This window comes from Myxine glutinosa, chromosome 4 (assembly GCF_964187855.1).
Source record: "Myxine glutinosa chromosome 4, kmMyxGlut1.1, whole genome shotgun sequence".
In the NCBI taxonomy this organism is placed as follows: Eukaryota; Metazoa; Chordata; class Myxini; order Myxiniformes; family Myxinidae; genus Myxine; species Myxine glutinosa.
The window spans coordinates 126,165,402-126,179,351 of NC_136264.1; the positions used below are offsets into that span (position 1 = coordinate 126,165,402).

General features: G+C 36.3%; 1 protein-coding gene across 1 annotated transcript in view; it reads right to left on the bottom strand.

Annotated features, from left to right (window-relative positions):
* The window catches only part of LOC137425186 (sodium- and chloride-dependent neutral and basic amino acid transporter B(0+)), a 106,149-nt gene that overhangs the window by 9,938 nt on the left and 82,261 nt on the right, over window positions 1-13,950 (bottom strand). Inside the window, exon 13 of the mRNA XM_068113347.2 lies at window positions 5,864-6,031. Within this exon, the coding sequence (XP_067969448.2) occupies window positions 5,864-6,031 (168 nt within the window). The remainder of the gene's footprint in view (window positions 1-5,863; window positions 6,032-13,950) is intronic.

Genomic DNA, 13,950 nt, shown 5'->3' on the forward strand with positions numbered 1-13,950 from the left:
CTTCGGTTTCTTTCTTGTTTGTTGTACACCGCTCCTTTCCTATGCCATCTCCAGGCATTGCAAATCGTCATTGCCGGGCACCAAAGGGGGCTCGGCAGTGACGCACGCTGAAAGAGAGTACTCAGTTTTCACTCTGGTTTCTTGTTTTCTTTCTTGGTTGTCCGGACGATATCTCAGCCATCCTTTGAGCTAGGAAGCTGAAATTTCGGCACAGTAGTGAGCAAGTCCTTTGTCAAATACGGTATTTTTTGTTTTTTGAATAATCAATTAATTGAGGAGTTATTTAATTATTAGCGTTTAATTAAGTACTTATTTAATTAATTAAATTTCATTTATCTTCTGACCATTATTAACTCAGGCACCTTTTGAGTTAGGAAGCTGATATTTGGACATGCCAATGACCAGGTGATTTGGCTGCAAAGGATATTTTTGATTTATTAATTAATCAATTAATCGATTAATTATTTAATTATTCGATTAATGACAAAAAAAATTTTTTTTTTTAAGTTACAGATTCTGATGAAATAGTGGTAGTTTATGTGTTCTCTGACCAAATTGATTAATAATTTAATTTTTTTATGATTATTATTTATTTATTTTCATTATTAATCATTTATTTATTTTCTTTCTCATTTGGCCAATATCTCAGGCACCTTTTGAGCTGGGAAGCTAATATTTGGACATGAGTGACCAAGTGATGTGGCTATCAAGGATATTTTTGATTTATTGATTAATCATTTCATCTATTAAGTATTTATTGATTAATCGATTAATTATTTATTGAGTAATCAATTAATTATTTAATTTTTTATAAATGACTTATTTAATTAAATTTCTAAAAGATACATCTTCGGATGAAGCACTACTGGTTTAGTTATGCGATTAGCCAATTGATTATGAAAATATTTTGTGATAATCTTTTATTGATTTTAATTATACAATTAATCAATCAATTAGTGTACACCTCTCCCTCCCAATGCAGCCTCAATGAGCTGCACTGCGGTATTGCCGGGCGCCGGAGGCGCCCCGGCAATGCCGCGCTGCAGCATATTTAATTATTTGGCATGGGGCGGTGTACTTTGAATGTATGTGTACTTGTTTGTTTGTTTGTTTGTATGTCCGGGTGATATCTCAGCCATCCTTTGAGCTAGGAAGCTGAAATTTCGGCACAATAGTGAAAATGTGCTTTGGCAAAAACGGTATTTTTTGTTTTTTGATTAATCAATTAATTGATTAGTTAATTATTATTGATTAATTAAGTACTTATTTAATTTCTTTCTCAACTGGGCAATATCTTAGGCACCGTTTGAGCTGGGAAGCTAATATTTGGACACAACAATGACCAAGTGATCTGGCTATAAATAATATTTTGGATTTATTCATTAATCAATTAATTATTTAATCTTTTTCAATTAATGACTTATTTAATTAATTTTCAAAAAGTCACAGCTTCAGATGAAGCACTGGTGGTTTAGGTATGCTATTTGCCAATTGATTAAGAAAATATTTTATGATCATTATTTAATGATTTTAATTTTGCAATTAATCAATCAATTATTGTACACCTCTCTCTCCCAATACAGTCTATATGAGCTGCATGGTGGTATCGCCGGGCGGCGAAGGCCCCCCGGCAATGCAGCGTTGGAGTATATTTATTTATTTGGCATGGGGGCGGTGTACTTTGAATGTATCTGTACCTGTATTTTTTTTCAATCAGCCAAAAAATTGAACCTGGGCAGTGTATAGGCAATAGACTACTGTCTCAATCGCTCCAGACGTTTCTCTTTTCTTTCCTGTGAAGAAATATATGAACTCCCATTTTTTAGCTCTGTCAACCAATGCAAGAATAAATGCTTCCATTTTTTCCCTTTTTATATTGTGGCATTTTTGTACCATGGGCTTCTGCTGGAGCTTTCATAAAATCCTACTTTCTCTCATGCACCAGTTTATCCCATCCCTTCCCTTCCATGGCTTTCCTATCCATCCTTTATACCCTAAAACACTGAATATTGTGGGTGAGGCTATTGTGGCAAATAATCTCGCTTTCTGAACATGGAAGGCTAATGTGATTGAGGGGAAGAAACTTTAGGGTACTCCACAAGGTTTGCAACAAGTGTCTGTCCATCCTTAGGCAAGGCAGAGAACATGAACTTGCTCATCTCCAGTCTGAACTCTCCACAATCACTGCAGATGCTGTGCGAACCTTCCAATATGATGTATATCAGCAATCCTGCTGTGTCCCCATTTTACCCCTTCCCATAACTATTGTCTATTTCACACCAGAAGGTATAAAAGCCTCAACATTGTCATTAGTGATGAGCCCAGAAAGCATCAGTTCCTGTGTTATCAAATCCTGCTCTGCTGGGTCTGGTTTCTCCTCTGTCTGCACTCTTCAGCCTGTCCTTCTCCTTTGCCACCTCCAATCTATCTCTCTGAAAGTCAGTTAACATCACTCCTATTCACAAGAAAAGTGCTCTCAACGAAATATCAGTGAGCTTTAAAATATAATTAAAGTCAGGCAATCCATCATCTCTCCTGACATAATGACCCCCGCCACCAAAGGTGGATGAAGGTTATGTTTTCACAACTGTCTGTCTGTCTGTTTGTGAATAGAATATCTCAAAAAGTTGTGGACGGATTCGGACAAGATTTTGTGGAGAGGTTGGGTGTGTGACGAGGACGAAATGATTCGATTTTGGTAAAAACCCGGATCCGGATCTGGGAATTTTCAAGTGATTATTCACCATTGATTGATAGGGCTAAAACCAATATAATAGCATGATATCTCAAAAAGTTTTGGGCGGATTTGGACGAAACTTTGTGGACATGCTGTGTGTGTGAAAAGGAATAATTGATTCAATTCACCATTGAGATATGAGTCCAAAAACTATTTATAGCATGATATTTCAAAAAGTTGTGGATAAGTTATGACAAAACTCGGTGGATGAGTTGGTTAGGCAACAAGAACAAGCCCATTTGATTTTGGTTCAGGTCCGGATCCAGTTCTGGCCTATCAGTGGGATACAACATGTAAACTATTCAGCCTGGTGGAGATATGCTCTCTACCGAGTGCCACTCTAGTTTCTCTTTGCAAAAAGCCTTATCTCCGACCATCAGTTTGAATTTTATTTGAGTCCCTGAAATGGATATGTTGCTGCTTTTTCCAAACTTAGGTCAGAGGTCATAAATGTCTAACATGAAATCAAGAGGATCTCCTTGGACATATATCAGGCATTTGACAGCCTTGAAACTTGTTCTGCTTGCCATGCTCACTGCCTGTGGTATACAAGGCCACTTCATGCTCTGCTTTCACACTTCACCTCACACATGTTTCTCGCACTGGAATCATGTCCTCTTCTCTTCCAGTGGAAGCTGATGTCCCCCAAGACAGTGTCTTGGGCCTAGTTTTGTTACTCATCACCATATATAAAACCAGTCCCAATGAAAAACCTTCTTGTCTGGACATGACGCTACATTGCGTAATGGAGTCACTCACCACACTGAGACAGACAGCAGCTACATCACTCACTGGCAATCTGGAATTGATTAGGTGCTGTTCTCACAAATGTCTTGCCACCCTGGTAAATCTCAGACTCACCGTGTCACTCCAGAAGGATTTTCAAATGAATCCACTTGTCTTGATATAGTTAGTCACCGACAGAAGTTCAGTCTTTTAAACATCGATGCCTTACCAAAAGCCATGACTTCTTCAGCTGGCAATAAAACAAAGCTGGCTTCCAAAGGCAGTCGCAGCCTCAGAATCCTCAGTCATTCCATTTCATTCCTTGGGAAATCATAACTACTGTGGAAGTGTAAATTTATGAAGCAAGTAATTTCTATGAGCCACAAACCTGCTTTCCTAGTCTGCAAGTTTTTTTGTGGTTTCCATGCAAAATTTGGGATCTCATACAGTTGGCAAGTTATCTCTCGACACTGACAAAATTCGTTCTGCATTCCATGTCATTCCATGCAGAATTTGGGATTTACTACAGTTGGCAAGTTATCTCCGGCACTGACCAAAATCGTTGCTCGAGAAAAGTAAAAATTCTTAGTGGAGGCAATGGTGGACCACATATTGTCATGAATGACTGAGGGTAATATTATTACAAATAGGGTTTTTGGAAATAATGTAATGTTGGATCGAGTATGTCTTATTGAATTGTATAAGCAAATTGGAGAAAAGATATTGTTTTCTTGGTGAATAATTAAATAATACAACTGATGCCACAATGCCTAACCAGGCTCTCTGAAGTAATTTCCTGGTTTATCGAGGCTTGCTTACCAATGCGCTCGGTAAACAAGCTTTCTTTGTGACTGTGAATAATCGACTTAGTACGAATGCAAATACAGTAGTTGGTAATTATTTTGCAGAGTCGAACAATGGGAGTGGATAAATCGCTCTTCGCTGACCGTTGTTAAGATAAGCTCAGCGCACGCTTTTTTCTTTTTCACTTATAGTTTATTTAATAAATAGTTTTATGGAATTGTCAGCGTTCTCAGTGGAATCTTTCAAAAGAACGATAATTAAACACTGAATCAAATAGCTTATTAGTATTTGATGAAGGTTAGTCTAAAATATAAAAATCCTATAGAAAATCCATGTAGGCTAGCTCTCTCTGGCTCTCTGGTATGGGTTCATACCTCTTAGTTATGAGGAAAAGATGAGTTTGCAGATTGGAAAAGGATGTGATTGTCATAGCTACTGAGTGACCTTTTGATTAAATAAGGACTTTCTTATTGTATATTTTCTAAATATTAAATCATAAATGTCCCTGCAATGGCATTATAAAACGTCGCTGCAACATTTACGCAACATTATGATTGATAGTGTCTTGGTGCCGAAGAGTCTGGAGCAGCACATTCTTCTCATTAAAGGATTTGTAAATGCAGATCTGCTCCCAGCGGGGGGCACTCCCATCCCAAGATTTCACTCGACCAATCACATTGTATCCCCCGATCCTTGCTCCCTCCCACCCAAACTTTGCCCAACCAATCCTATTGCTCTCCTCCCCTCTCTTCGCTCCTCCCCCCTCCACTTGCTCCTCCCACTTGAAAATGTATAAAAATCAGAACGGATGTTAAAATAGCCAGGATACTTCACTTGGCTGGTCGATTCTGTATGTTCATACTGTATGTTAACTGTATTCTATGCATGCTGGTGTTTGGTATGATATTTCTTTGTGCATCCCTGCTGTACCAGGATTTTCACTTAGGACTTTGATCTAGGATTTGTTTTAAATCTTCCTTGTGTGCTTTTGTGAATTGCAGTGTGCTCTTCTTGTTGATAAAGGTTATTGTTTTCTTGCTGTGTATTTCTTTGAAGACAGAAAGTGTTGTCCTCCTCGGGAATTAAAATTTGCGACTCTCTTCTGACAAGTTTATGGACATTGAATTTTTGGTTCATCTATTACATACTACTGTAGGAAATTATCCCTAACACTACTTACAGCCTACAAGGCAATAATCCTGGTATCAATTAAGTATTGCTCTCCCGTATGGGCTGCTGCACCAGAATCACACATGTCCAGGATTTTGTGCAATATAAAGCTCAGTATATTTGGAATCTCCCACGATGAGACTGAAGCACAAAGCCAGTTAATTTCATATCACAGTCAGGTCGGCGACCTCTCGTGTTGTTTTGAACCTTGTCTCCATTCAAGCTCCCTCGGTTCTCAGCTCTTAATCCTCGAAAGCAACTCCAGGATGTATGCATTCTTCCAGTAACAGGGCACTCAAAGTTTCTACCATATTTGTGTGTACATTAAATAGATGGTGACTTCATCTTTTTTGACTGAGTCCGTGGATTAACTAGTTTTACTGAATGAAAGTGATCAGATTGTATGCACAGCTCAGTATAGCTTACCTGCAATATGTTACCAGGAGCCTTGTACATGGCGACGATGGCCATGATTGGGATCCATAGCAAGGCAAAAACCACAATGCACCAGCCGAGAATCACAGACCATCGAGGGTACTGCACATCACCATATGTTGGGGCAGCAAATGATGCTAGAGACCAAAATAGAATTGCCTGCAATGCAGAGAAGATGAATCAGTTGGTATCACTTATACAATAGGCTAATGATACTTATCTTCCGATTTTTCTGTTTTTTGTCCAAAATCCAAAATACAGACTTGGAATTTAATATGGATTATTTTTTTTGTGGGGGTGAACTTACTTTTCAAGATGACTTAGAACCAAAAGTTCATTGGAATTATGTTGAAATTATTCTAGATTTTGTTAATGTGACCTTTAAAGGAAACAAAAACCACATTTGACATTTTGAAGCAAATAAATTGATCCTTGAAAGTGATGTGAACTGATATCGAACTCAATTCACGGACAGTACTGTGTATCTCAGACAGTATCTTCTGTGCGTTTTCCAGAAGTATCTCTTTATTTTGCACATTAGCCAAAAGAAAATTCAACAAAAACAAAAGCTAAATTATGACTGGGATTACGGACAGTAAAATTACAGTTCAGTACTTCGTGTAACCCCCACGAGCATTCAGGAGAGCACGTACACGTCGAGGCATGCTGTTAATAAGATTTGCCAAGGTTTGGACAGGAATCGCTTGCCATGCAGTTAAAATAGCCTGCTGCAATTCACGCACAGAGGTCGGCTGCTGGTCCAAGTTGTTGATTTAACGCGTTAATTCTGCCCACAAGTTCTCTATCGGATTCATATCCGGGGACATGGCAGGCCACTCCATATGCTCTACACCATGGTCAGCAAGAAAGTGTTGGATCATGCGAGCACGATGAGGCCATGCATTGTCATCTTGGAAGACAAAGTTTCCTCGAAAGGCTGCACGAGCAAATGGAAGCAATGTTTCTTCCAGAATGACCCTGTACTTGAACTGGTTCAGGTTTCCATTCAGAACAACCAGGTCAGTTTTGCCCCCTGCATGAAAAGCAGCCCAAACGGTTACCCCACCACCTCCAGCTTGGACTCTTGGCACTATACAATCTTCGTTGTGGGCTTCATGCACTTGTCTGCGCACTCGGACGCGGCCATCTTGACGATAGACCAGAAATCTAGACTCGTCACTGAAGGTCACGTGATTCCAGTGTCCTGGCTGCCATTGACGGTGCTCTCTGGCCCACTGCAATTGGCGCTGGCTGTGTTGTGTGGTCAGGCGTGGCTTTCTCAGGGGACGCCTGGCATGATAGCCTGCTTGAACCAGTCGTTGGTTGACTAGCCTTCTGGATACAGGCACATTTGTCAGTTGCTGCCACTCAGCCCTAAGCCGATTAGCTGACTTAGTACGGCCATTGCAGACTACCTGGTGCAGCTGGCGATCATCTCTCCTTGTGGTTCTGCGTGGACGTCCTGGCCTCGGTATTGGAGTAGGGACACCCCTCTGAGCATTTCGTTTCAGGATCTTTGACACCTGACCTTGAGTGATGCCATACTGCCGAGCAATAGCACGCTGTTTCATGCCAGAATTTCGTAAAGCCACCACTCCGTGACAAACAGCATTGTCAAGTTGACGGACCATCTACAGAGGAAGCGGCAATAACTTTTGTAGACGTGCAGCAGTGGTTTTCCACTAATACAGAACGCAACAACCCTTATGTACCCGATTGTGTAGCCGATCGTCAAATGTACCTGTCCTTACATTTTGTCATGCCACCTGTGATATAATCCTGTTATTGACTTCTTGCTGCGAAAGACTATCAGTGACATGGTTCTTTCAACAAAGTCATCACCGAAGGGTAAAAGAAACTCACCAGATTGATATACTGAGTTCAGAAAGTAAACCCAAGTCAAGAAAAAAAAATATTCCATATTAAATGCCAAGTCTGTAGTTCTCCCTCTTAATTAAACTTGCCTTCTAGCCTCAGGTAGCACTTCATTGTCCAAATTTAACAAAATGCATGGCAGGTTGTATTTTGTACAGCACATAACATTTAAAACTCCATCTCTGTAGTAAGTTCAGGACTCTTCTTGAATAAAGTTGTTTATTAAAGACGATACTAAGCTCTCATAGAACAGACCGTCATCATGACTTGCAGCAAGCGACAGACAAAGCCACGCCCCCAGACGTCACTACGCAGTACGGAGTACCAATCGGAGTACCAATTATTATGTTTGTATACAACAAAACACTACGAAACTAAATAAAAATAATAAACACAATCAGATGAAACTTGAACCACACACAGATGGGATCTGGGGTTACTGTTATAACTCTTAACCAAAATGTAATTACTGCTCAGTATGATTAGCGAAAATACAGAATGATTCAAACACAGAAAACACAATGATTCAAACACAGAAAGCACAGAAAACAAAATCATTCAAACAAAGAAAACACAGAATCATTCAAACACAGAAAACACAGAATCATTCAAACACAGAATCATTCAAACACAGAAAACACAGAATCATTCAAACACAGAAAACACAGAATCATTCAAACACAGAAAACACAATGATTCAAACACAGAAAACACAATGATTCAAACACAGAAAGCACAGAAAACAAAATCATTCAAACAAAGAAAACACAGAATCATTCAAACACAGAAAACACAGAATCATTCAAACACAGAATCATTCAAACACAGAAAACACAGAATCATTCAAACAGAAAACACAGAATCATTCAAACACAGAAAACACAGAATCATTCAAACACAGAAAACAAGAATCATTCAAACACAGAAAACAAGAATCATTCAAACACAGAAAACACAGAATCATTCAAACATAGAAAACACAGAATCATTCAAACACAGAAAACACAGAATCATTCAAACACAGAAAACACAGAATCATTCAAACACAGAAAACAAGAATCATTCAAACACAGAAAACACAAAATCATTCAAACATAGAAAACACAGAATCATTCAAACACAGAAAACACAGAATCATTCAAACACAGAAAACACAGAGTCATTCAAACACAGAAAACAAGAATCATTCAAACACAGAAAACACAGAATCATTCAAACACAGAAAACAAGAATCATTCAAACACAGAAAACACAGAATCATTCAAACACAGAAACATTCAAACACAGAAAACACAGAATCATTCAAACACAGAAAACACAGAATCATTCAAACACAGAATCATTAAAACACAGAAAACACAGAATCATTCAAACACAGAAAACACAGAATCATTCCAACACAGAAACACACAGAATCATTCAAACACAGAAAACACAGAATCATTCAAACACAGAAACATTCAAACACAGAAAACACAGAATCATTCAAACACAGAAAACACAGAATCATTCAAACACAGAATCATTAAAACACAGAAAACACAGAATCATTCAAACACAGAAAACACAGAATCATTCAAACACAGAATCATTCAAACACAGAAAACACAGAATCATTCAAACACAGAAAACACAGAATCATTCAAACACAGAAAACACAGAATCATTCAAACACAGAAAACACAGAATCATTCAAACACAGAATCATTCAAACACAGAAAACACAGAATCATTCCAACACAGAAAACAGAATCATTCAAACACAGAAACATTCAAACACAGAAAACACAGAATCATTCAAACACAGAAAACAGAATCATTCAAACACAGAAAACACAGAATCATTCAAACACAGAAAACACAGAATCATTCAAACACAGAAAACACAGAATCATTCAAACACAGAAAACACAGAATCATTCCAACACAGAAAACAGAATCATTTAAACACAGAAACATTCAAACACAGAAACATTCAAACACAGAAACATTCAAACACAGAAAACACAGAATCATTCAAACACAGAAAACACAGAAACATTCAAACACAGAAACATTCAAACAGAATCATTCAAACACAGAAAACAGAATCATTCAAACACAGAAAACACAGAATCATTCATACACCGAAAACAAGAATCATTCAAACACAAAAAACACAGAATCATTCAAACACAGAAAACACAGAATCATTCAAACAAAGAAAACACAGAATCATTCAAACCCAGAATCAATCAAACACAGAATCATTCAAACACAGAAAACACAGAATCATTCAAACACAGAAAACCCAGAATCAATCAAACACAGAATCATTCAAACACAGAAAACACAGAATCATTCAAACAGAGAAAACACAGAATTTTCAAACACAGAAAACACAGAATCATTCAAACACAGAAACACACAGAATCATTCAAACACAGAAAACACAGAATCATTCAAACACAGAAAATCCAGAATCATTCAAACACAGAAAACACAGAATCATTCAAACACAGAATCATTCAAACACAGAATCATTCAAACACAGAATCATTCAAACACAGAATCATTCAAACACAGAATCATTCAAACACAGAATCATTCAAACACAGAATCATTCAAACACAGAATCATTCAAACACAGAATCATTCAAACACAGAATCATTCAAACACAGAATCATTCAAACACAGAATCATTCAAACACAGAATCATTCAAACACAGAATCATTCAAACACAGAAAACACAGAATCATTCAAACACAGAAACACAGAATCATTCAAACACAGAAAACACAGAATCATTCAAACACAGAAAACACAGAATCATTCAAACACAGAAAACACAGAATCATTCAAACACAGAAAACACAGAATCATTCAAACACAGAAAACACAGAATCATTCAAACACAGAAAACAGAATCATTCAAACACAGAAACATTCAAACACAGAAACATTCAAACACAGAAAACACAGAATCATTCAAACACAGAAAACACAGAATCATTCAAACATAGAAACATTCAAACACAGAAACAATCAAACACAGAAAACAAGAATCATTCAAACACAGAAAACACAGAATCATTCAAACACAGAAAACACAGAATCATTCAAACACAGAAAACACAGAATCATTCAAACATAGAAACATTCAAACACAGAATCATTCAAACACAGAAAACAAGAATCATTCAAACACAGAAAACACAGAATCATTCAAACAGAAAACAAGAATCATTCAAACACAGAAAACACAGAATCATTCAAACACAGAAAACACAGAATCATTCAAACACAGAAAACACAGAATCATTCAAACACAGAAACATTCAAACACAGAAAACACAAACATTCAAACACAGAAAACACAGAATCATTCAAACACAGAAAACACAATCATTCAAACACAGAATCATTCAAACACAGAATCATTCAAACACAGAAACATTCAAAAACAAAAAACACAGAATAATTCAAACACAGAATCATTCAAACACAGAATCATTCAAACACAGAATCATTCAAACACAGAAAACACAGAATCATTCAAACACAGAATCATTCAAACACAGAATCATTCAAACACAGAATCATTCAAACACAGAAAACAAGCATCATTCAAACACAGAAAACACAGAATCATTCAAACACAGAATCATTCAAACACAGAATCATTCAAACACAGAATCATTCAAACACAGAATCATTCAAACACAGAATCATTCAAACACAGAATCATTCAAACACAGAAAACAGAATAATTCAAACACAGAAACACCGAATCATTCAAACACAGAAACACACAGAATCATTCAAACACAGAAACACCGAATCATTCAAACACAGAAAACACAGAATCATTCAAACACAGAAACACCGAATCATTCAAACACAGAAACACACAGAATCATTCAAACACAGAAAACACAGAATCATTCAAACACAGAAATATTCAAACACAGAAACATTCAAACACAGAAAACACAGAATCAGTCAAACATATAAACATTCAAACACAGAAAACACAGAATCATTCAAACACAGAAAACAAGAATCATTCAAACACAGAATCATTCAAACACAGAATCATTCAAACACAGAAACATTCAAACACAGAAAACACAAACATTCAAACACAGAAAACACAATCATTCAAACACAGAAAACACAATCATTCAAACACAGAAAACACAATCATTCAAACACAGAAAACACAATCATTCAAACACAGAAAACACAATCATTCAAACACAGAAAACACAGAATCATTCAAACACAGAAAACAGAATCATTCAAACACAGAAACATTCAAACACAGAATCATTCAAACACAGAAAACACAGAATCATTCAAACATAGAAACATTCAAACACAGAAAACACAGAAGAATTCAAACACAGAAAACACAATCATTCAAACACAGAAAACACAGAATCATTCAAACACAGAAAACACAGAATCATTCAAACACAGAAAACACAGAATCATTCAAACACAGAAAACACAGAATCATTCAAACACAGAAAACACAGAATCATTCAAACACAGAATCATTCAAACACAGAATCATTCAAACACAGAAAACACAGAATCATTCAAACACAGAAAACACACAATCATTCAAACACAGAAAACACAGAATCATTCAAACACAGAAAACACAGAATCATTCAAACACAGAAAACACAGAATCATTCAAACACAGAAAACACAGAATCATTCAAACACAGAAAACACAGAATCATTCAAACACAGAAAACACAGAATCATTCAAACACAGAAACATTCAAACACAGAAAACACAGAATCATTCAAACACAGAAACATTCAAACACAGAAAACACAGAATCATTCAAACACAGAAACATTCAAACACAGAAAACACAGAATCATTCAAACACAGAAAACACAGAATCATTCAAACACAGAAAACATTCAAACACAGAAAACACAGAATCATTCAAACACAGAAAACACAGAATCATTCAAACACAGAAAACACAGAATCATTCAAACACAGAAAACACAGAATCATTCAAACACAGAATCATTCAAACACAGAATCATTCAAACACAGAATCATTCAAACACAGAATCATTCAAACACAGAATCATTCAAACACAGAATCACTCAAACACAGAATCATTCAAACACAGAAACATTCAAACACAGAAAACACAGAAACATTCAAACACAGAATCATTCAAACACAGAAACATTCAAACACAGAAAACACAGAATCATTCAAACACAGAAAACACAGAATCATTCAAACACAGAAAACAAAGAATCATTCAAACACAGAATCATTCAAACACAGAAACATTCAAACACAGAATCATTCAAACACAGAATCATTCAAACACAGAATCATTCAAACACAGAATCATTCAAACACAGAATCATTCAAACACAGAAACATTCAAACACAGAAAACACAGAAACATTCAAACACAGAATCATTCAAACACAGAAACATTCAAACACAGAAAACACAGAATCATTCAGACAGAAAACACAGAATTATTCAAACACAGAATCATTCAAACACAGAATCATTCAAACACAATCATTCAAACTCAGAAACATTCAAACACAGAAAACACAGAATCATTCAAACACAGAAAACAAAGAATCATTCAAACACAGAATCATTCAAACACAGAATCATTCAAACACAGAAAACAAGCATCATTCAAACACAGAATCATTCAAACACAGAATCATTCAAACACAGAATCATTCAAACACAGAATCATTCAAACACAGAAAACACAGAATCATTCAAACACAGAATCATTCAAACACAGAATCATTCAAACACAGAAAACAAGCATCATTCAAACACAGAAAACACAGAATCATTCAAACACAGAATCATTCAAACACAGAATCATTCAAACACAGAATCATTCAAACACAGAATCATTCAAACACAGAATCATTCAAACACAGAATCATTCAAACACAGAATCATTCAAACACAGAAAACACAGAATCATTCAAACACAGAATCATTCAAACACAGAAAACAAGCATCATTCAAACACAGAAAACACAGAATCATTCAAACACAGAATCATTCAAACACAGAATCATTCAAACACAGAAAACAAGAATCATTCAAACACAGAAAACACAGAATCACTCAAACACAGAATCATTCAAACACAGAAAACACAGAATCATTCAAACACAGAAAACACAGAATC